This window comes from Crassostrea angulata, chromosome 7 (genome assembly GCF_025612915.1).
Source record: "Crassostrea angulata isolate pt1a10 chromosome 7, ASM2561291v2, whole genome shotgun sequence".
Classification (NCBI taxonomy): domain Eukaryota; kingdom Metazoa; phylum Mollusca; class Bivalvia; order Ostreida; family Ostreidae; genus Magallana; species Magallana angulata.
This window is the reverse complement of record NC_069117.1, coordinates 45223406-45246373: the sequence shown is the minus strand read 5'-3', so window position 1 is coordinate 45246373 and position 22968 is coordinate 45223406. Positions and strand designations below refer to the sequence as shown.

Sequence of the window (22968 nt, the reverse complement as noted above, 5' to 3'; positions counted from 1 at the left end):
TTTAAGAGCTTAATTTATCCTGATATTGTTGCTTATGACCATTAAGCAGTGAAAGGTGCCATTGCATGTATGGCAAGGGGCCTTAGTCTCAGTGAACATGCAGTTTGTCTCCATATTATCCAACGCTTGACATTCGAATCAAGTATAGTCTTTGAATTTTAATGAAAGTTAATTTTTGCTTAAACCTACATCGGATTTGGTTACAAGAGATAAAAATTCAGCCCACTAGAATACAGGTGCATGTGACTCAGAATCACGAAACGTCTCAAGCCACGGCTTGGAGCCCGAAAATAGCTCTGTGCTGTTGGTACATGTAGGTATCGTATATACTTGATGTAATTTTTTTTTTTTTTTGCAATGATCGCTACCTTCATATCCCGAATAAATCAACAAAGAAAGCATTTTATTGTTTATAATAGCATATTTCTTTTAGTTGATTAATAAATTGACTGTGAAAAGTAAGTAAAATTCACTAAATTACTGTTAATATACATAGTACGTTAGCTAAAAGAAACAGCCAAAACTTTGAGTCTGACATCATCTTTCGTAGGTCGCTGTAGGCTTCGACCAATCGATAAACAGGGCCTGTCAATTTCAGACCTGTCAATTACTTCTAAGTTTCAGCCGCTGTAGATTTCGACCAATCGATAAACGGTGCATGTAGATTTTAATCTGGAAGTTTTTATAGAGCTATGAATTAACTATAAGTTTTCGTAAAAAATAGAGGGAATAATACTTGGTAGATGTAAATATATTACGAATGAAAACACATTGAAATTATTTCAAGATACAAGTCACTATATAATAAAATTCTGTTTATTCGCGATGACAGAATATACTCTATACTATACTTGCATTTTCCAGGTGCTGAATATACACGTACAACACCAAGAATTGATTATTAAACCAAAACTATTTAAAGTATACTCAAATGTTAGGAATTATTACTCGAATGATCTATCTATTATATCTTGAGCTCTAAAATACCTTTATTTGTTTCACTTACATAAAAAATTTACATAAAATAACTCAAAACCGAAATTGGTCTCTGTTTTGTTAGAGGTCTAGGGTTTATCTAACACATTTATGAAAACAATTTATTGAAACATGATTAAAATGCTCAAGTTACTATTTTCATTTTAAACCTGCGTGAACAGTTCCACTAAGCGAGCAAACTATCCTTGCTTGTTGGTTTAATATGTTCTGGTAAAGTTATTGTAATTCATTAGGCCATCTCGCAAAAACTGAACAAAAACCATCAAACCATAAGCAATTGAACCGAATCTTTCTTGCAAGGAGAGTTGCACTCATAATTGATGAGCATTATGTGATAGCATGACACGATAGCTTTTAGTAACTTTACATGTAAAACAATTTCAACCCAACGGTCATGTATTTTCTTAAAGAGATCAAATATATAAGGAATAAGAAATCATTCTTTGCGTATTATGAGGTGATAATTTTGGTCGGGGCGTGATTAAATCCAATAAAGCCCGAAGGATGATTCCTTATTAATTATATTTATATAATTTTAAACCATCGTACGATATTTGGCGCCTCAATTTGTCTTTATGAGTTATATAGTACAAAAAAACTGGAAAATGTAAATATATGAAATTTGTTTACAAGGAAAATTTTAAAATCTACGTGATGTTCTGATGTTAACTTCATACAATGTTAAGAAATGTTAAAACAACATGTTTCCTTCTTTTTAAACTCATCATAATCATGTTATTATATTACGGAAAATATGAAATATTCATTGTTCATTTCTTCCTTATTAAATTGTATCTGCTTGATATGACATCCACTCAAGGATGTTATTTTTTAATGTGTTTTTTAAATATTCTTTTGCATTACGGTGAATTATTCTGAATTGCAATAACTGCATACATGTATAGTATTGATTTAAAGGTTTATGTATGTTTCACCAATGAATTTAAAGCGTAAAAAGTTTTTCCCGTGTAGTTTCACGTGAAGTTGTGGTTAGCCTGGTAGGATGCCACTCGACTTTCTACTAAAATACTCTCCAACTTTCATGAACATATCTTTTATTTTATCTGTATTGTAAATTGTAATGAAAAAGTTCTTATTGGTGGGTTCATTGGACATCTCTATTCGTTACACTCGCTCAAGTTTACGCTGAATAAAAACTCCTGAAGAATGAGACTGAGTGTCATTTTCATAAAAATGAGCACACGTTACATGTACATGTAGAAAAATGACCCCTGTAGAAGAGTGACACCCATAAAAATTTAAATTTTTCAGTTTTATTTCTTGTTATTTGTGAAAAATAATTGTGTCTCCACAATATAGTAATTGTATACTTTAGTAAACAGAGAGTAACAGAAATTATAATTCATATTAAATAAACTTAAAATGAAAGAAGGGGTATATTTTAGAAAATAAAAATCCTTCCGTTATAACAGGATACTGAAATATTGTACCAGCCGAGGGTGTAGTTCTCATCTTGACGAGTTACATAAACATCTCACTCCTTAAAGGGACTTGGACACGATTTGACTTAAAATTTTCAAATTTTATTTTTCCATTTTCAATGTTTATACTGATAAATATAGAAGTTTACAATGCTATGTCAAAATTTAAAAGTCAAAAATCGTGTTGAAGCATCCTCAGGTAGGGACTGGGTAGATTCAAGTTTGTTCAAATCATGATCCTCGGGAGTAGGATGAGGTCGTCACAACGGTGGGGGGGGGGGGGGGGGGCAAATTTTTACATTGGAATATAAAGAGAAAAGTCTTTAAAACCATTTGCCTAGAAAAGCTGTAAGGTTAGTGAAAGCAACCTTAGATACTGTAGATTCAAATTCGTTAAAATCAAAAACTTGAGGAGTAGGGTGGCCTAGCTGCAGGTCTGTAGCTCCCGGTCTGAAAAAATTCGTCCATCGGAATTTTTTTTCAGACCGAGAGCTACAGACCTGCAGCCAGCTGGGGCCATATTGGGGATCAACTTTAACAAAGAGAAACCTTTTTAGGTCACAAGAAAATGAAATGCTATGATATATTTTTTAACTTCTATGCAAACGTTTTGACTAATTGGGCCACTTCATTAAGCTGATTTTATCATGCCTATTGTTGCTCAGGTGAGCGATGTGGCCCATGGGCCTCTTGTTTAATTACGAAATAGTTATGCAACACCTACATAGATTTTTGATCGCACTCATGTAGCCACGGGTTATTTGTTACAGATGAAATTCTAAAGTCGCGATAAAATGTAATTCAGCAAGCTCTGTATAATTTTGTTAATCAAATATCGTTTTTAAATGATTAAGTTAATATATGAAATATTATGAAGACAGTTTAATTCAGTGGCGTCGGAAGCAAATGTGGATGGGCTAGACTAATCCTCAGAAATCTTGACAAAACCTAATTCCCAAAATCATGAAAATCCTAATCCGTTGGGGGGGGGGGGGGGGGGGGGGGGAGTATACCTATAGTTACAAAAAAATTTCTTACCTACCAAATTTTTTTCCCAAAATCATGAAATTCCTAATCCGTGCGGGGAGAGGGGGGGGGGGGGCTAGTATACCTATAACTCCAACTTCTCAATATTTCAATATGTTTTCAAGGTAAATATCATTATGTTTGCTGCGAGAAAAAGTGGGGGGCTGAACCCTCTATTATGCTATGTGCCTAATGGTTAGGTCTAACTTTGCCAAAAAAAGTGTGTGTGTGTGGGGGGGGGGGGCTAAGTCCACTCTAGCCCCCCCCCCCCCCCCCCCCCCCCCCCGGTTCCGACGCCTATGTAATTTATGGTAAAGTATCAAGTACAGTTCAGCAGATTTCTACGCTAGTGCAGCGTCATTTTCCCGCCATATGTCGAAGAGAGGAAAATCCTTACTGTTCACAATCAATTTGTGTCAATGTGTGTTTGCTACAGATATGAAAATCTATATACAGCAATTTCGTAACAAGTTCGGTGTTTTTAACTTCAAAATAAACTGAGCAAAGAGAAAATTTAAGTAATTTCAAAAGTCAGATTTTTTTATATAAGGTAACCCATATCTATTCTTGTTTACGACAGGGGTCATTTTTCTACGCTTAACATGAAGAATCAAAGTACTGAAGTACTGAAAGCCGGGCTCTTTTGGTGTGTCTTTATGCATATTGTGTAGTAAAGACTGAAAATCTCTCTCTCTCTCTCTCTCTCTCTCTCTCTCTCTCTCTCTCTCTCTCTCTCTCTCTCATGCTTTTAAAGTCGGCAAAGCATCAGAGAGCGACCAAAGTTTGTAAGCGGCTATAAACAAAAAATATGTCTGTCTAGTAGAAGTTAAAAAGTTCAACAGTTGCTGCCTTGAATTTTGCAACAAGCATTATATATTCAATCCCCATTTCTTCATCGCGCAGCAAAGAAGTTCATGGAAATTCATGCGCATTGTATGTATCCAAAATGCATAGTAATGTTTTAAAAACACGTTATTAATAAGAAAACTAAAAAAGATAGACAATTCATTCGAAATTTAAAAAAAAGAAACAAAATGCCAACACTTTTGACAAAATGTGGCTCTTCGTGTAACTATTTGGTATAGCGGAAGCTTTACCTTGACGCTGTTTGGTTTTTTGTTTACTTGTGCTATTTATAGTAACATTGGCGATTTGCCTGCCTATAGCCAGGACTCTGCTTTCAGCAGAGCCCGGCTAAAAATGTTCTTCAAAAAGTCCAGTTATTCTACAGCTGGAGGGCCATTTTTCTACGTCGAAAAATGACCCCCGGTCATTAATTTACGGGGGTCATTATTCTTCTTTACACCGGCAACATTACTTAAATTTCAAAAAATCACATCATGTAGATTTTATTTTTGAGAGATTTTTAACCCAATCCACCTTCTACTACCGAATGAAAACGAGCATCTTATTGATAACGAGTTTTTAAATTCATTTTTCAGTGATGTTTGTTTAAGTCGTATAGAATATTGTTAAATACATTCATAAATGACACCTACAAAATTGAATAATTTTAAAATGTCTTTGCGTGAAGATTCTGCAGTTATAAGTATTGCTAGAAGTTAAGAGAAGAACTCGTAAGCTGAACAAACTTGTTTCTGATCGTTTTTGTATATGTTTTATACAACCAAATATGTTCAATTCAAGTATATTGATAATATTTTCAAGGCCCATTGTACACATAATATTGCGACAGAGTGGTTTTTGGGAGTTGATTTTAATCAACTCTCCTATGCAGTTACTCTGGCAAACCGAAAGTGAAACAGTGTTTGGACCTAAGCACAAATCATCACCGCTGACAAGACGTAGATCTTGAAAATAATAGAAAAATTCGGTGTACTGTATGCTGTATTATTGTTTTTCAAAAGAAACGTATTTATAAATACCTTGAAATAGTCAGATTTTATATAGTACGAACAATTTAATTGTTTTTGTTGTTGCATGTATTCCTACGATAGAGTTTCAACCAGACGCTCGGCTGTCTCCGTAAATCTCCGACAAGCAGAGAGTCTCTCGTGGTAGTTGGAGATTAACGGAGACAGCCGAGCGTCTGGTTGAACGAGGCTAGAGTTCAATATTGCTTGGTTCCAGACGTGTACAATTTTTAGAAACATTTCGATTACTGGTACACAGTTTGATGGAATTAATTCTATCTTTAAATATTACACAACATGATTCATATGGGGTTTTCTCGAAATTCTTGTCGGAAAAGTTCGCGAATTCATATTATAAAAATGTGCGTATTTCAAGTACAGATTAGAAACTACTTGCCAGGCAAAATAACATATCGATGATTTTAAAATTGATAATAATAGATAAAATCAACTCCCGACAGTACTTCAGTAATTTGATTGTTACTGTAATTGTATTCGCGGTAACGATCTTCTACATTTATAATTGTAAAACGCGAATTTTGCTTAACGTTCACATTATATTGTTAATTTTGATCATTCGATGCTGACTTGCGAAAAATTAGGCTTGCTACTTCTTGTTTATCTTGGAGACCACATGCATGCACGTTTTTCAATGCCTGTAGAAAATCGCTAAGTGATACCTCGCCTTTTTATTTGTATAATTTTTTTTAAAAATTCAATCCTTATATTATTAGGCAACCACACATCTAGCTAAAAACACATTATATTTTAATCCCCGCGTGGATTAATTAATTTACTTAACCATTTATCGACATATCTGTCTCAGGACGAAGTGAATAAGTGCAAAGGTGTTAGTTACTTAAAATCGTTTATAAAAGTGATTGACTCCATTCTAAGGAGTGTGATCACCATTAACACTCAATATAGCAACCGCGGTGGAATTCACTCGGTGGTATATTGTTTATTAATTTTAAAAGGAAAGCCCCAATCAATTCCAATAACATCGATGCTGAGGCATGCGCACTGGGGAGATACCCGGCTGAGTGGAATTGAATTATGAATCTTCGCTTTCGAATGCTAAGAGGCAGAGTAAACACAGACGATTGTGTGACTGCTTGTTTAATCCATATTGCGATTTAAAACCTATAATCTGTTTTAGCTCGAGATTACAGCTATGTGCTTGCGTATTGTAACAAAATATTAAATGCTGATTTGATATCATGATGTAAGTTTGGGAGATATACATCCACACAAATGCATGGTTTAGTTTTTCTCACTCTTTGTTGGATTTTATCACCAAAAGCAGGTAAATTATTTTTTTTTTCATTTATCAACATGGTTATTTTAACTTTTCCGGAATCTCAATAAAATAACAAAATTTGAATTCGATAGAAATGAAGGGAATGAGATTTAATATGCGTTACGGGTTTCTTTTGAATTGGTTTATTTTGTTCAAATTTATAACCGCATATTGATTACATTCTATAATCAAAGATATTTGCTCTTTTGCTTATTCATAAAAAACACGGTTGTATATAATTTTAGTTAAATTAAAAATACAGAGACCCACAATTATAAAACCACGTGTTTGACCATTCTCTCCACTTTCAGACACAACATAACAAAAGTTAAATACCGATGGTTATTTTGTTATTCTGGGTGAGGTAATCCCGGATTATCGGGATTAAGGCGATCCTCTGACCAAGTCATTGCGATACACATTCCTATAGCCCTTGAGATTATTTGTTGTACATGGTACAAGTATTTTATTGTTAAGACCAAAGTCATGTTTGAGTTTGGTGGATAGTGATTTTTCAAGCACATAACAAATGGTTAATTGAAATTCAAATTTGCTAAATCAAACCATGATTGATTTTATAGGAATGATATGTTTCAGCATGTTTTGGGAATAATTGATTTAAAAAAAACTAAAGAATGACAAAAAATATACCCACAGTATAATTTCATTTCATTTTCTTTTATACTCATAAAGAATTGAAGATTTAATGACTATAATGATTGATTTAAACTTCAAAAGATTTATGAAGTGGGGCCGATCTTTTGTACTTTGATCAGATATTCTTGAATTCCTCTACAAAAGGCACACAGGCTGCAATATGATGCTAAGGTTTTCCCATTGTTCTCTATTTCTATGGCTCCTTGAAAATGGTCTGAAAAACGCTGCGACTGATTTTGTAATCATGTGACCTATTGAATACACTGAACAAAAAGACAAGTATGAACACATTGGCGACGGTATTGATATTAACAATGATTTAAAAAAGAAAAAAATTATAATATAATATTGAAATTTAAAAGGGAAGGTTTCCCTTGTACTGAATCTGAACTGGTAACATCCAATTGCTTAGTCTAAGAGAGCTCGTTTCGTTCGACTGCTCCCCGCCTTTAGTCTTGACAACAGTAAATCGAAATAAAATCGGGAATAAAATATGTTTGCCAATGACTTCACGCTACTGAATTAAACCTGTTGAAAAGATGGCAAAGTGACATAGATTCGTGCATTTTTCAATCGGGTCTAAAAGATAAAAGAACCTTGTTTTCAACTGCAATATCAATTTGACGCAGCCTTTAGCTTTGGCTAGTATTTTCTTCTCTGTCAAAGCTTGCTTTTTTCCATCATTTATAACATGGTGAAAGTCCCGAGAGAGCTCCGATTTTTGGTGTAAAAGATTTTTAGCTCACCTGAGCTGAAAGCTCAAGTGAGCTATTCTGATCACATTTTGTCCGTCGTCCGTCTGTCCGTCTGTCCGTCTGTCCGTCCGTCCGTCTGTCCGTCTGTCCGTCTGTAAACTTTTTACATTTTGAACTTCTTCTCTAAAACTGCTTATCCAATTTCAACCAAATTTGGCACAAAGCATCCTTATGGAAGGGCGAATATAAATTGCAAAAATTAAAGTCCGATCTGTATTCAAAGCGGAGAAAACCTTGAAACTGTAGAAAAAGGGGGGTGCATTTTTAAAAATCTTCTTCTCAAGAACTACCGAGGCAAATTCAACGTAGTTTAGCATAAATTATCCTTATGGGAAGGAAAATATAAATTGCAAAAATTAAGGGGTAATTTTGTTTCAAATCGAAGTTATTACGAAAATAATAATAAAGGAAAGGCGTGTTTCAATCGGGCTCGGCATCCGGTAAAATGGGTAGGCAAGACTTGGCCTGGGCAAAACAAAAGATTGGCAGTTATTAATCTGCCAATCTCATTAAAATTTCAGGATATTTGATGGACTAGTATATTTGTATTTGCTGTAGATATTGCTGCAAAATAATGCGTATTTGGAATTGACGATTGCCGATCTGCCCCGGCATTTATTTTGCCACGGCCCGGGTTTGCATACCCATTTTACCAAGACTCGTTTTCCATACTTCTAAAACGAGGTTCTTTGTTTAAAGCAGCCATGACATTAAACGAAAAAGGGTCGATCTGACTATGATGAATTTGCTTGTTGTGCAACAGTTCGCGTATGAAGGGAAGTTTTGAAACATGAAAAATATATTGGTGCCGATTTTGTGAAGTAAATTGAGGCTAAATATTTCAATGCGTTGACAGTTTTCACACATGACGTTGGTGTTAGCTTGTTCTGATTTTCGTTTCGTTTTCATTATTTATGCTTTGTAACCTGGAAACTATCGTCTGTATTTCGTGATTTTTACGTATCAAATCAATCAGAGACTTCGGTAAATCAAACAGTTACGTTAACTGTTTACCTGCGCAAATTAAGCAAAATCTGATGTAGGGGTACTGAAATACAATTCATTCTATCGGTAATTCGGCATTATCTTTTGCGTAATGGTAGATTAATGCAATAAGTTTTGTTGAGATGCTCGGCATTTTCTCTAGTTTATTCAGTTTAAATAGAGTTTGATATCGCTTACGGAAATATGTAGGTATATCCATGTATATATATATGATTCAGTTCGAAAAAATAAATTGTGTTCTTTATTTGTTATACATGTAGTGCATGTTGTTTACAATTTCTATTTACTAACCATATTTGAGTGTTAAGCTTCGAATTATAAGCAAGATACAGAGATTTGCTCACAATTCTATGTTTGTACACAGATCTTAAAAGCTAAAGATTAAAAAAGTATAAAAAATTGTCAATATTTATTACGAAAATTTTCAAAATCTGTTCTTCCAGAAACCCACTTATTGAATTGTAAACTTAACCTTTTTAGCTCACCTGAGGATGGGGCCACAATGGGGGGGGGGTCGAAGTTTAACATGAATATATAGAGTAACTCTTTAGAAATCTTCTTCTCAGAAACTAATCAGACAGGAAAGCTGAAACTTGTGTGGAAGCATCCTCAGGTAGTGTAGATTCAAAGATGTGAAAATCATGACCCCCGGGGGTAGGGTGGGGCCACAATGGAGGGTCGAAGTTTAACATATGAATATAAAAAGTAATTCTTTAAAAATCTTCTTCTCAGAAACTAATCGGCCAGGAAAGCTGACACTTGTGTGGATGCATCCTTAGGTAGTGAAGATTCAAATTTGTGAAAATCATGACCCCCGAGGGTAGGGTGGGGCCACAATGGGGGATCGGCGTTTTACATAGGAATATAAAAAGTAATTCTTTAAAAATCTTCTTCTCAGAAACTAATCGGCCAGGAAAGCTGACACTTGTGTGGATGCATCCTTAGGTAGTGAAGATTCAAATTTGTGAAAATCATGACCCCCGAGGGTAGGGTGGGGCCACAATGGGGGATCGGCGTTTTACATAGGAATATATACAGTAAATCTTTAAAAATCTTCTTCTCAGAAACTAATCAGACAGGAAAGCTGACACTTGTGTGGATGCATCCTCAGGTAGTGTAAATTTTAAAGTTGTGAAAATCATGACCCCCGGGGGTAGGGTGGGGCCACAATGGGGGATCGAAGTTTAACATAGGAATATATACAGTAAATCTTTAAAAATCTTCTTCTCAGAAACTAATTCGCCGGCAAAGCTGGAACTTGTGTGGAAGCATCCTCAGGTAGTGTAGATTCAAAGTTGTGAAAATCATGACCCCTGGGGGTAGGTTGGGGCCACAATGGGGGATCGAAGTTTAACATATGATTATATACAGTAAATCTTTAAAAATCTTCTTCTCAGAAACTAATTAGCCAGGAAAGCTTAAACTTGTGTGGAAGCATGCTCAGGTAGTGTAGATTCAAATTTGTGAAAATCATGACCCTCGGGGGTAGGTTTGGGCCACAATGGGAGGTCGATGTTTTACATAGGAATAAACAGAGTTATTCTTTAAAAATCTTCTTCTCAGAAACTAATCAGCCAGGAAAGCTGAAACTTGTGTGAAAGCATCCTCAGGTAGTGTAGATTCAAAGTTGTGAAAAAAATGATCCCCAGGGGTAGGGTGGGGCCACAATGGGGGGTGGGGTCAAAGTTTAACAAAGGAATATATAGGGTAAATCTTTAAAAATCTTCTCAGAAACTAATCAGCCAGATGATTCTTTATAATTGTTAAGACTTTGGCCCCAGGACAATTCTTACGAGAAGGTTCAGAGTTTGATGTACGTTTATATCCCATATATAGACTATTGTTAGGGATCTTTTTTAGATCTGCAATACTCAACATATGATATGACTATAAAATCATCCTGTTAGAAAAGGGACTAATGATTATAAACATAAGAATATCCAGGGGAAAATGGATTTTATTTATACAGGAATTACATGAATTATTGTACATTGTCCAGATAGTTTGTATTATGACTCCATTGAGCTGATTTTATCATACCGCTTGTTCCTCAGGTGAGCGATGTGGCCCATGGGCCTCTTGTTTTGAAAATCATATTTATTGTGAATCAGCTTAAATCAAAATGTAATGAAGAAAAGTACTGCCCTTTCACAAAATTACAGTAAAAAATATATGTACTCGTGAAGGTTTTCTATATTTTTATATGTTTTACAAATACCGGTTTTGTGTGCTTACGTGTAATTCATTGAAAAGGGAAGGTACAGTGTATGCATTTTTAATTACAGTATATCAACATTTAAAATTAACCAGGTAGTTTTTTAGCAGACGACTGGTACCAATCATTAAGATACCTCTATGTCAAAATTAAATATCGTTCGCTGTGCGTTGTGTTGTTTTTCGATAAAGATGTTTATTTCCAAATCAATTATTACGAAAACGATTTTATTTTCGTTAATGTAAGCGGCCATTGTCACTTTAAAGCTGCTTTGTAATAAAATCTATGGTGAGGTATTGAAGTAGGAAATACATTTTTTTCTTATTTTGCCTAGTTTGTTGTCACCATGTCTATGATTTCCAAATTGTTGAGAGATACACATACCTTGCTCTTAAATTCTAGTTTTTAAATTTCACTCCATGAATTTATTCAGGAAAAAAAACCTTTGTGATAACATTTGCTAAATAAAAAGATAAACACTTTGTAAAATTTGATTCATGAAAAAAAATTAAAGAGTGAGGTGAATTTTTTTTTAAAGTATCCATTTGCCCATGAAACGCATAAAAAACCTCCGACCCATATCTACGTAAACTTACTTGTATGTATCCATAATAACTAATCAGGTATTCTTTGTTCTGAATAAAGATTTCATGCATTACATGCTTTCATCCTTAGATCCTCATATGTTATTCATTTGAGCTTTAAAAAACACGTATTTTATACTTATCATAGATGGGTAATGTACATTGCATCGTATCCATTTGTTCATGCAACGCAAAACGCCACTCACACCTACAGATCTTTGTACCCTAAATTATAACATAATAACTTATCAGGAATTCTTTGTTATGAATAAAGAAACCATGCTTCCATCCTCATCTAATTATATGTTTTTTATTTGAACATTAGGTATAGTATTTTATATCTATAACAGATGGTTCGTGTACATTGCCGCCTTTGTGGACCGGTGATTGGTATGACAGTTTCTATGGTCAGCTGACATTTTCTGGGACGTCAAAATTGGCAGGATGGCAAGTGACGTCATTTGCTTCTGTAATAACCTCATGGACTTGTGTTTCAGAGGATACGACAAACAACTACTTACTCTTTCTGTAAGTTTGCCGTTTTAGGGCGAAGTTTTTTACTTCATTTATGCCATTTGTTTACTTGAAACAAAAGAAATAAAATTTGAAAGTATAATGTCGATTCTTGCTTTGTTTAGGGGAGATCAAACAATTGACTTTTTTGGAAATCTCCAAAACGTTTTCCGGTGTGTTAAATGGATAAAGATAACGGACAATTCATTCTATTACTACGCACGATCAGGTATAAACATACTGGGTTCTTCATACTGTTTAATGAATGAGAGTAAATTATGTAATTTTTATGTAAATGAGAACAAACGTTCACAAATAGTTTTCTAATACTTTTTATACGTAGATATTGAAATAGACGCAAACAATGCCCGGGTAGAAGTGGAACCTCGTGTCCCAGCTGTGACGTCATGGAGCACGGCATCTTACTGCAACCCAACATCAGCACCGGGACCCGAGGAGTATCACGTGTTAATCAAGAAAGGTAACACTGAACTAGGAGTGGGGGAGGGATCCTATTATTGACCATCAGTTATATTAAAATATGTATACCTTTTCTATATATGCATTTTATGTAACCGAGACGCTGTTTATACGCTGTTTTGCGTCGATCTTGTGGTGTCTTTGTCATATAACGGGATTGGTATTGATTTAAGGTTCAGAATCTCTAGCGAAGCAATGGTGTCCTGTCCCGTTGCTGGGGACATTTAATTACGTACACAATGACGGGACTACTGAGAGCTGTACCACAGATTCACAGATGACGGCCTGTCCTAGCTGGACCACCATACAGTTTGACTATACCAAGTGCTCCAAAACGCAAGCTTTTTCTCGTACGTTCTTTGAACAATGCGCAGTCTTTTTTTATAAGATTGCAATCGATCTTGGTTCATTATGCTGTTCAGTCATTATGAGAAGAACAAAGAAACTTTTTTGGATTAAAAACACAGATTTCTATATGAAAGGATTAAAAAATACTTAGTTGTATTTTTATATAGGTTTACGATAGTATATGACGATGATTTTCCCGAAACTTATCTGAAATTGATAGAACAATAGCTTATTTAATAAATGCAAGTTTAAATACAATGTTTATCTAAATTGTTTACTAACATTCGAAATGACCGCGAGGTTAAGAATAATACTTTCCTTTAGAACAATTACATGCAAATGACCTGTTTCTGTAAATTTGACAGAGGAAGGAAGTGTGTATTGTGTGAACACAATTACAGAAGGGGACAATTACTACACGGCCCTGTACAACCCTGGGGTGGTGAATACAGTTTATCACAGGTTTACTTGTTATGTAAGTCATCCAATGATATTTTAAGTCATGTTTTCTATACCAAAGAAAAACTTAAATACTGAACCTGTACGCTTGAAATTATTTAGAAAAACTGATTTCTTTTTCTGAATGTAATTAAAACACTCGTGTAGATTTTAACAGTATATTATACTTATTTTTCATCACTAGGTGATATCTGAAACAAGCTCTGGTTTCTATGTGAGCGACAGTCCTGGTATTTGTGAAGCAGGACAGACTTCTACCGTCAACGCAACGGATGGGAGCGGTGTATTAACACTCAACAGAACACGTAAATAAAGAATTTTCTCCAGTCATCACGTTCGAGACATTGATCGAGGATATTGCAGCTCGCTTAAATTTTCTGGTTCCTGTAAATTGTTAAAGCCATGACTATAGTGAACTCTTTTAAATCATCAACTTCCATCTAAATATTCAATAAACGGGTCTTTGAAATACAGTTGAATAATTTATCCTAAAAAAATACAAAGATTTTATTGATTTTAAATCTTATCGTTTTGTGTTTCAGATTCCTGTCGTGAGTATGCTTTTTTTATTTAATGTGTCTGAAATGGGGCATGAATAAAAAGAATAAAAAGAAACATTAATTTTCAATATATATAGAGCGCACACCTTGTTATCACTCGAGTTTTGACAATTTATACGTCAACGGGTTAACAATTAGGCCATGACAATACTTTTATAGCTCAGTGCTCAGTGACTTTGCATTTAATTTTCAAATAATATATCGTTGTTCTTTTTCAAACACTGTGAAGGTTTTAAAAAAAAGTTTTTGTGACCAATCTACAGATGGTTTGTGCTATTTTCCCTCGACGTGGGACGGTGTTTGGTACGACAGTGGAATGGGAAACATAACATTGGACAGAAATATGCACAGGGTCACATCAGGGTGGACATTTCAAGTACACGGGACACAAATGGAGACTTGGACGTGCCAGAATCAAATAAATGATACAGACACTATGCTTTTCAAGTAATAGAAAATAAATTCTTGATTTTATAAAATAAAATGTGTTAGTGACGTTCTACGGGACAATACTGATTTTTAAATAATTTGCATTCATTAATTTTCAGGTCTGACAAAATAGTCGAAATTAACTCTATTAAGTACAACGTATTTCGGTGTATAAAGTACACACGCCTTACCAATTATTCCTACATATATTATGTTCTTAATGGTAAGTGGAGTCAATTACATTGCAATATTTTGAAATCTATTTTGACAAATGAAATTTTTTTTCAAATCATGACAGTCATTAGATGTTAGCGGTATGGATTTAAAAGACTTTAATTTGTCGGGAAAAATGAAATCTGAAAGTACTTGAATTTCATATACATAATCAACAAATAACTAGATGCAACTTTTTATGTTTATATTTACTTGTTTATATGTAAATCTGCCGAAGAAAATAACCTTTTTTGTAAGCAGGATAATGTTTTGCCTAGGCGAAGATGCCTCATAGGAAATTGTATATATTAAGAGTAACCTTATAACGGTGGTTATAACATGCTTCAGATGTGGAGACAAATGCGGGTAATCAGCGGGTTAAGGTAGAATTACACGACCCATCGGTCAACAGCTGGGACCCTGCTACCTATTGTAATCCCACTAGTGGTCCAGGACAGGAGGAGTACCATGTACTGGTCAAAGCAGGTCAGATGTGACTTCAACATGCTAAATGTAGGCAATTTGGGAAATACATGGTCACTTCATGGTTGTTATTGCCGTTTATTTGTTTAAGGCTATACAAATGAAGTAAAACAATGGTGCCCTGTCCCATTGCTTGGGAAGTTTACTTACCAACACCACGACGGACTAACCGCCACGTGCTCCTCTTCCTCTGACCTCAGAGTGTGTCCCGATTGGACAACAATGGCATTCAACTACAGCCTGTGCAGCACAACGCAAGCCTTTTCTCGTATGTTATATACAGAGCAATAAAGAATTATATAATTCTGTGACAAAATATTGGTTTTAACATTTCACTCTAAATGTATAGACCATCGATATGCTTTCCTCTCTATTGACAGAAGAGGGGATTGTTCACTGTGTAAATACGGTTACTGTCGGTTCTACATATTACGTCACCGTGTTAAACCCCGGATTAGTGGATGGCACTCAGTATCGCCGATTCACCTGTTATGTATGTTGACTCAAACTTTAGTATTATCAATTTCTTCCTTGAAAAAACGATTTACGGATAAAAATAATTTTGTTATAAATGTTTAATTAAATTTTGTTGTAATCCTGGAAAATATACAATAATCCTCAGAGATAATTTTCAGATATGAATTTTTTTTTCAACATTCACTTTTCTTTGAATAAAATATGGAAAATATCAGTTTATTAGTATCGTATGTAACAAAATATACGATTTTTCTAAAAGAAAAATTCAATGAGTGCAATATCTTTTTAAACCATTCTCTTACTACACCATACGTCATGCTATTTTCTGATAAACATATCAGAATATATCTCGACAAAGGCACACAAATAGAAATGTCCCACTTTAGGCTCTCACCTCGAGTGGCTCTACAATCCAAATGAGCGACAGCGCCGGAAGTTGCCAGGCAGGGCAGGTTGCCACGGTCAAGCAAACGGACGGAAGTGGAACTCTGACCCTGACCTCATACGGTATGAATGAAAACAAATAGGTCATTGAATCTTATTTGCTCTCTGGTAAAGTAAATGTATTTTTATAAAATCCAATTTATAAACGACTGCGTGGTAGCAATTCAATGACGTAATTTTTGAAATTTTTAATGATAGAATTTATTTAGCAAATTTTTAATGTCTTAGACACCATTGATGCTTCATTTACAGTCGTACAGTATGTATCATAATAAAAAGTCTTTTTTGACCAGTGATAGGATGAAATGGTGAGTATTTTGGTTCAGAACGAATAAAAAACGACTCGTATTATGATATCTAAATTTACCTGTACGTTTCTTTCAGAGTCTTGTCGTAAGTAGACAAATTTACATTAGATATTTATCCCAATGATAAAACATAATTTTACTTCCTAAATGAAAATATTATTACATTGAAAAAAGAAATGGACGGTTTATGCAATAGGAATCGTGAAACATGCTGCTGTAACGAATGAACCGTATCCTTTATCAGTGTTAACAACTAAATGTTGCTGTTTTTGTGTTATTTGTGTATGTCCTGTCTTGTTGCTTTTGCTTCTTGCTTTTGGGGGGGATGCTATTATTTCTGCACGTTTGAACTTGTTTCCAATATACGAATGAAGCTATTAAATATCTATAAATAGCTATCTTAAAAATTATAAAAGGACTTTAAAATTATCTATAATTGATAATATTTAACCAATTTTTACAAAAACCTGATTTTTTTTAAATTGGTCAATTAATGTTATCACTACTCACCTTTTCGTTTGTTTCTTTTTGTCATTGATCTATTCATGTTGTCTACATGTAGACGGGTCTTGCACATTGCCTTCGGACTGGAATGGGGCATGGTTAGATACTGAAAAAGATAGCATAACATTTGATTCTGCAACAAAAAGGATCAGTAACGGTTGGTCAATATCAGCGTACAACAACTCCGTGTCTAGCTGGACTTGCCATAACGACAACACAACCCAAAACTACCTCCTGTTTAAGTAAGTCGGTGATATTCGAATGGCTTGGAACGATTCATTTGTTTCCAGTTGTCTTCTGTAGGGAGTTTTACATTTTGAATTGATTTTCAGAGCTGATGATTTGATGGACGTGTCTGGGACGAAATACAATGTCTTCCGTTGCATAAAATGGAAAAAGCTGACTCCAAATTCTTATAGATACTATATCCAAGAAGGTGAATGAAACAGAAAACAAAAACACACATTATCTTGTCTAAATAAAATAATTTTCTTATGTAGAAAGAATTTAATCAATATGGTAACAACTGTCAATTGTGTATAAATACGTTTCTTGCATTTATAGACGTGGATGTAGCCGCTAACAATGACAGAGTCCGTATAGAACCATATGACCCCACGGTCACCACCTGGGACACTGAAACCTACTGCTCCCCAAATGCCGAACCAGGTTTAGAAGAGTATAACGTCATCGTTACGCAAGGTTAAAACATACTCTTTTTATAAAGCATAATTTGCACATTTCTTTTAGTTTTTAATTAACGAATATGAATACGACGATTTTCGTTAACAATCTTTTAATAAACTCTTAGGAAAAGAAGACGAAGTCAAACAGTGGTGCCCCATTCCAATGCTTGGAACATTTACCTATTCACATAACGATGGAAGTACTCTCACGTGTGCAGCAAGTTCTCTTCTAAGCGTGTGTGATGCGTGGACAACGATGACATTTGACTACACTAAATGCTCCACAGTTCAAGCTTTCTCAAGTATGTTTTAAGAATATGTCATTGCTAAAAACAGTTTTTCTTTACTGATCTAAAAGTGAAAATAAATGACAATAAATTACCTCTCCATTCTAGGTGAAGGTGTTGTAAACTGTATTGACACCGTGAAGAAAGGCTCCGTTTACTACACTACTGTTATCAACCCAGGATCCGTAGACAATGTGGCCACCAAGAGATTTACCTGCTATGTAAGATTTGTTCGATTCTCAATTCAAGACCCGTATATAGTTCAACAATCATTTTCAGACCGAACCAGTCTCCCTTACGGGCTTCACCAGTACCCTTTTAATCCTTCTTAAGAATCAACGAAAAGAAATATACATAAAACGACCATTATTAACTGCAAAACGCTATTGATATTTTTGCATTTTTTTTTACACACCTTGTTCAACATTTAAAGTACAATATGTTCATATATCAAATGTAAGAACAAGGTAACAAATTCAATTGACTTTGTAAATAATTGATTTCTTCTTTGTAGTCCTTCAGCGAATCCGGCTATCAAGTACATATGAGTGATAGTGCAAGCGGGTGTAACAAAGATCAGGTACCAACAGTCAAACAGACGGATGGCAGCGGGACTCTTACCCTAACCAAGCAAAGTAAACCCTTTCAGCTGTTTAGATATGTATCAGAATTTAGCCGTGCATATTATATTTCATCACCACATTAAATTGGTTTCTTTTTCAATTTTAGCAACCTGTTGTAAGTACACATCAATCTTTTTTGGATTGTTTTGCCACATGTAATTTTGTAATTTATTTGTTCTAATACTTTTAACAGGTAAATATATGTAAACTTTTGTTTTGCGTTTTTATCAAATACTTAAGATGGGACGTCTTGCTCTCTACCGACCGATTTTGTATCCGATTGGTTTGACAGTGGTAAAGGTAACTTGACTTTTGAAAATTCCTCTGTGATCGGATGGGATTTGACGGCGTACAGTGACCAAATTTCTTCATGGACATGCCAGGATAACAGAGACGGGCTGTATTTATTCAAGTATATAATAATTTATTTTAAGGTTACATTTGTTTTATTAATGACTTTTGATGTTGTTTATTTATAGTTGAAGTATTGTTACATAGCTTTGTTGAACTTGAAACTTTGCCTTCTTCAGGGGAGACAATTTTCTGGACACAATTAGTGGATACAAAAATGCTCTGATATGCGTGGATGTGAAAAAACTGACGTCATATTCATATCAGTATTACGTAAAAGCAGGTAAAAAAAAAATTTAAAAACTGTTTTGAGAAAAAAAATATTTTCCTTTTTTTGTTCGTATTTTTTATTAACAGTTTCAACTTTTTGTATAAAATATTTTTATTATTTCATATAATAAGTAAAGTTTTAAAATTAATACCGTTTGACACAGACACTGACTCCAACGCTAACAACATGCGTGTGTACGTGGAGACCCACAATTCCTCAGTGATGACGTGGAACACCTCTGACTACTGTACGCCTACATCTGCTCCTGGAATTGAGGAATACCACGTCATTGTTAGAAAGGGTTAGCAATTAATTATAAAAACATTGTACCATTGATATATAGATCTCATGTCAAATAGATGACATAGTTTTTCTATAATAGAGTTCAGCCTTCATTGACACTCAATGTACATGTCTTGGGGGTTTTTTGTGAGAAAATTAAACAAATTTCTTCAATAGATAAACTAGGTTATAAAATGTCTTGTTTTAGCATAATTATATGAACAATATATTTACCGTAATTCGTTAATCATTGTTTGTAGGATATGAAAATTCCGTGAAACAGTGGTGTCCCATCCCGTTGCTGGGAACGTTTACGTATACCCACAATGACGGATCTACCACTACCTGTAGCAGCAATTCTGGTCTGTCGGTCTGTCCAAGCTGGACCACGATGACTTTTGACTACACCAAGTGTTCGACAGTGCAATCATTCTCAAGTAGGATTCAGTTTTTAGCTCACCGAGCTGAAAGCTCAAGTGAGCTATTCTGATCACATTTTGTCTGTCGTCCGTCTGTCCGTCTGTCTGTAAACTTTTCACATTTTCAACATCTTCTCAAGAACCACTGGGCCAATTTTAACCAAACTTGGCACAAAGCATCCTTAGCCTAAGGGGATTCAAAGTTGTGAAAATTAAGGACCACGCCCTTTTGCAAAGGGAGATAATTAGGAATTTATGAAAATTTTCGAGAAATTTTCAAAAATCTTCTTCTCATGAACCATAAGACCAGGAAAGCTGAAACTTATGTGAAAGCATCCTCAGGTTGTGTAGATTCAAAGTTGTGAAAATCATGACCCCCAGGGGTAGGGTGGGGCCACAATCAGGGTCGAAGTTTAACATAGGATTATATAGAGTAAATCTTTAAAAATCTTCTTCTCAGAAACTAATCATCCAGGAAAGCTGAAACTTGTGTGGAAGCATTCTCAGGTAATGTAGATTCAAAGTTGTGAAAATCATGACCCCCGGAGGTAGGGTGGGGCCACAATGGGGGGTTGAAGTTTAACATAGGAATATATAGAGTAAATCTTTAAAAATCTTCTTCTCAGAAACTAATCAGCCAGGAAAGCTGAAACTTGTGTGGAAGCATCCTCAGGTAATGTAAATTTAAAGTTGTGAAAATCATGACCCCTGGGGGTAGGATGGGGCCACAATGGGGGGTTGAAGTTTAACATAGGAATATATAGAGTAAATCTTTAAAAATCTTCTTCTCAGAAACTAATCAGCCAGGAAAGCTGAAACTTGTGTGGAAGCATCCTCAGGTAGTGTAGATTCAAAGTTGTGAAAATCATGACCCCTGGGTGTAGGGTGGGGCCACAATGGGGGGGTCGAAGTTTAACATAGGAATATATAGAGTAAATCTTTAAAAATCTTCTTCTCAGAAACTAATCAGCCAGGAAAGCTGAAACTTGTGTGAAAGCATCCTCTGGTAGTGTAGATTCAAAGTTGAGAAAATCATGACCCCCGGGGATAGGATGGGGCCACAATGGGGGGTCGAACTTTTACATAGGAATGTACAGAGTAAATCTTTAAAATCTTCTTCTCATGAACCATAAGATCAGGAAAGCTGAAACTTGTGTGGAAGCATCCTCAGGTAGTGTAGATACAATGTTGTGAAAATCATGACCCCCGAGTGTAGGATGGGGCCACAATCGGGGGGGGGGGTCAAACTTTTACATAGGAATATATAGAGTAAATCTTTAAAAATCTTCTTCTCAGAAACTAATCAGCCAGGAAAGCTGAAACTTGTGTGGAAGCATCTTCAGGTAGTGTAGATACAAAGTTGTGAAAATTATGTCCCCCGGGGATAGGATGGGGTCACAATGGGGGGTTGAAGTTTAACATAGGAACATATAGAGTTAATCTTTAAAAATCTTCTTCTCAGACAATAATCAGCCAGGAAAGCTGAAACTTGTGTGGAAAGTAGTGTAGATACAAAGTTGTGAAAATCATGACCCCTGGGGGTAGGTTGGGGCCACAATGGGGGGGTCGAAGATTAACACATGAATACATGTATATAGAGTAAATTTTTAAAAATCTTCCTCTCAGAAACTAATCAGCCAGGAAAGCTGAAACTTGTGTGGATGCATCCTCAGGTAGTGTAGATTCAAAGTTGTGAAAATCATGACCCCCGGGTTAGGGTGGGGCCACAATGGGGGGTTGAAATTAAACATAGGAATATATAGAGTAAATCTTTAAAAATCTTCTTCTCAGAAACTAATCAGCCAGATGATTCTCTATAATTGTTAAGACTTTGGCCCCAGGACAATTCTTTGGCTTTACAAGAAGGTTCAGAGTTTGATGTAGGTTTATATCCCATATATAAACTATTGTTAAGGATCTTTTTGAGAACTGCAATACTCAACATATGATATGACTATAAAATCATCCTGTTAAATAAAGGGACTAATGATTATAAATATAAGAATATCTAGGGGAAAAATGGATTTTATTTATACAGGATCTACATGTATTATTGTACATTGTCCAGATAGTTTGTATTAATTATGACTCCATTAAGCTGATTTTATTATACCTATTGTTCCTCAGGTGAGCGATGTGGCCCATGGGCCTCTTGTTTAAATTAAGAATTAAAGAAAATTGAACAATATATTTTTTTAAATGTTCAACATTGTATGCAAATCAATAAATGGATTATCGACAGATAATAGTGCATAACACAATAGTATATTACGAAGGTAGATAATTAATATCGTGTGGGTACCTTGTAGATGAAGGACAGGTTGATTGCATACACAGTACTACTGATGGTACGAACTTTTACACAACAGTACTTAACCCAGGAGTTGTGGATAACACCAATTATTACAGATTTACCTGCTATGTAAGAATCTCAATTAAAATCAAAATATCAACTTAACTCACATGTTTGGTATATTGCATAGAAGTCTTGTATTTTCTATATTTTAACTGTCTTTCAGTTCAGAAAATTAAAAGTTTAAATTTTTTCCACTTTTAAGGCTATATCCCAATCTGGAAACTCTGTGTACCTGAGTGATAGCCGTGGAATGTGTGAAGCAGGCCAGACGTCGACCGTCAAACAAAATGATGGCAGCGGCACGCTAACTCTAACGGCAACGGGTATCTAGCTTATGGAATAGCGTTTATTAAGCATAGCTTTGGGATTAGTTTTGCAAATGTTCAAATGAATATAATTATTAACAATATTTTTCTCTCTTTCAGATAACTGCTGTGAGTTTTCTTCTTCAAGAACTTAAACTTCTGGAAAAACATACAAATAGCTTATGATATGTTATTGAGCGCAATGATAAATTTTCTAGTAGTAAACAAACATCTCAGAATATCATTTTTTTTTATTCAATACGTACAAAAATGAAAATTAAAGGAATAGCTTATCTCTTCCAATACATGTGTTTTC

General features: G+C 34.9%; 4 protein-coding genes across 4 annotated transcripts; all 4 read left to right on the top strand.

The window, feature by feature from the left end:
• The first annotated feature begins 5548 nt into the window (after window positions 1-5548).
• On the top strand, window positions 5549-13967 carry LOC128191363 (uncharacterized). The gene is made up of 7 exons (XM_052863431.1): window positions 5549-6644; window positions 12205-12382; window positions 12493-12596; window positions 12711-12848; window positions 13021-13197; window positions 13561-13670; window positions 13839-13967. The coding sequence occupies exons 1-7, from the start codon at window positions 6593-6595 to the stop codon at window positions 13965-13967; spliced, it is 888 nt and encodes a 295-aa protein (XP_052719391.1). The 5' UTR covers window positions 5549-6592.
• Window positions 13968-14483: 516 nt separating this feature from the next.
• Window positions 14484-17508, top strand: LOC128192406 (uncharacterized). Its single transcript, XM_052865047.1, has 8 exons — window positions 14484-14661; window positions 14763-14866; window positions 15205-15342; window positions 15431-15607; window positions 15720-15832; window positions 16203-16323; window positions 16645-17314; window positions 17405-17508. The coding sequence occupies exons 1-7, from the start codon at window positions 14531-14533 to the stop codon at window positions 16659-16661; spliced, it is 801 nt and encodes a 266-aa protein (XP_052721007.1). The 5' UTR covers window positions 14484-14530; the 3' UTR covers window positions 16662-17314; window positions 17405-17508.
• On the top strand, window positions 17161-18766 carry LOC128191361 (uncharacterized). Its single transcript, XM_052863430.1, has 5 exons — window positions 17161-17170; window positions 17637-17774; window positions 17884-18060; window positions 18154-18266; window positions 18560-18766. The coding sequence occupies exons 1-5, from the start codon at window positions 17161-17163 to the stop codon at window positions 18749-18751; spliced, it is 630 nt and encodes a 209-aa protein (XP_052719390.1). The 3' UTR covers window positions 18752-18766.
• Window positions 18767-18886: 120 nt separating this feature from the next.
• Window positions 18887-22678, top strand: LOC128191360 (uncharacterized). The gene is made up of 6 exons (XM_052863429.1): window positions 18887-19080; window positions 19199-19302; window positions 19454-19591; window positions 19833-20009; window positions 22301-22413; window positions 22550-22678. Exons 3-6 carry the CDS (start codon window positions 19477-19479, stop codon window positions 22676-22678), a joined length of 534 nt encoding a protein of 177 aa, XP_052719389.1. The 5' UTR covers window positions 18887-19080; window positions 19199-19302; window positions 19454-19476.
• The last annotated feature ends 290 nt before the right edge of the window (window positions 22679-22968 follow it).

Coding starts and splice junctions, on each gene's coding strand:
- LOC128191363 (XM_052863431.1), top strand. CDS start 6,593: ATGCATGGTTTAGTTTTTCTCACTCTTTGTTGGATTTTATCACCAAAA. Junction 6,645..12,204: donor GATTTTATCACCAAAAGCAG/GTAAATTATTTT, acceptor TATCTATAACAG/ATGGTTCGTGTACATTGCCG. Junction 12,383..12,492: donor AACAACTACTTACTCTTTCT/GTAAGTTTGCCG, acceptor TGCTTTGTTTAG/GGGAGATCAAACAATTGACT.
- LOC128191361 (XM_052863430.1), top strand. Junction 17,775..17,883: donor TAACGTCATCGTTACGCAAG/GTTAAAACATAC, acceptor ATAAACTCTTAG/GAAAAGAAGACGAAGTCAAA. Junction 18,267..18,559: donor CCAAGAGATTTACCTGCTAT/GTAAGATTTGTT, acceptor TCTTCTTTGTAG/TCCTTCAGCGAATCCGGCTA.
- LOC128191360 (XM_052863429.1), top strand. CDS start 19,477: ATGCGTGTGTACGTGGAGACCCACAATTCCTCAGTGATGACGTGGAAC. Junction 19,592..19,832: donor CCACGTCATTGTTAGAAAGG/GTTAGCAATTAA, acceptor CATTGTTTGTAG/GATATGAAAATTCCGTGAAA. Junction 20,010..22,300: donor GACAGTGCAATCATTCTCAA/GTAGGATTCAGT, acceptor GGTACCTTGTAG/ATGAAGGACAGGTTGATTGC.
- LOC128192406 (XM_052865047.1), top strand. CDS start 14,531: ATGGGAAACATAACATTGGACAGAAATATGCACAGGGTCACATCAGGG. Junction 14,867..15,204: donor CATATATTATGTTCTTAATG/GTAAGTGGAGTC, acceptor AACATGCTTCAG/ATGTGGAGACAAATGCGGGT. Junction 15,608..15,719: donor CACAACGCAAGCCTTTTCTC/GTATGTTATATA, acceptor CTCTATTGACAG/AAGAGGGGATTGTTCACTGT.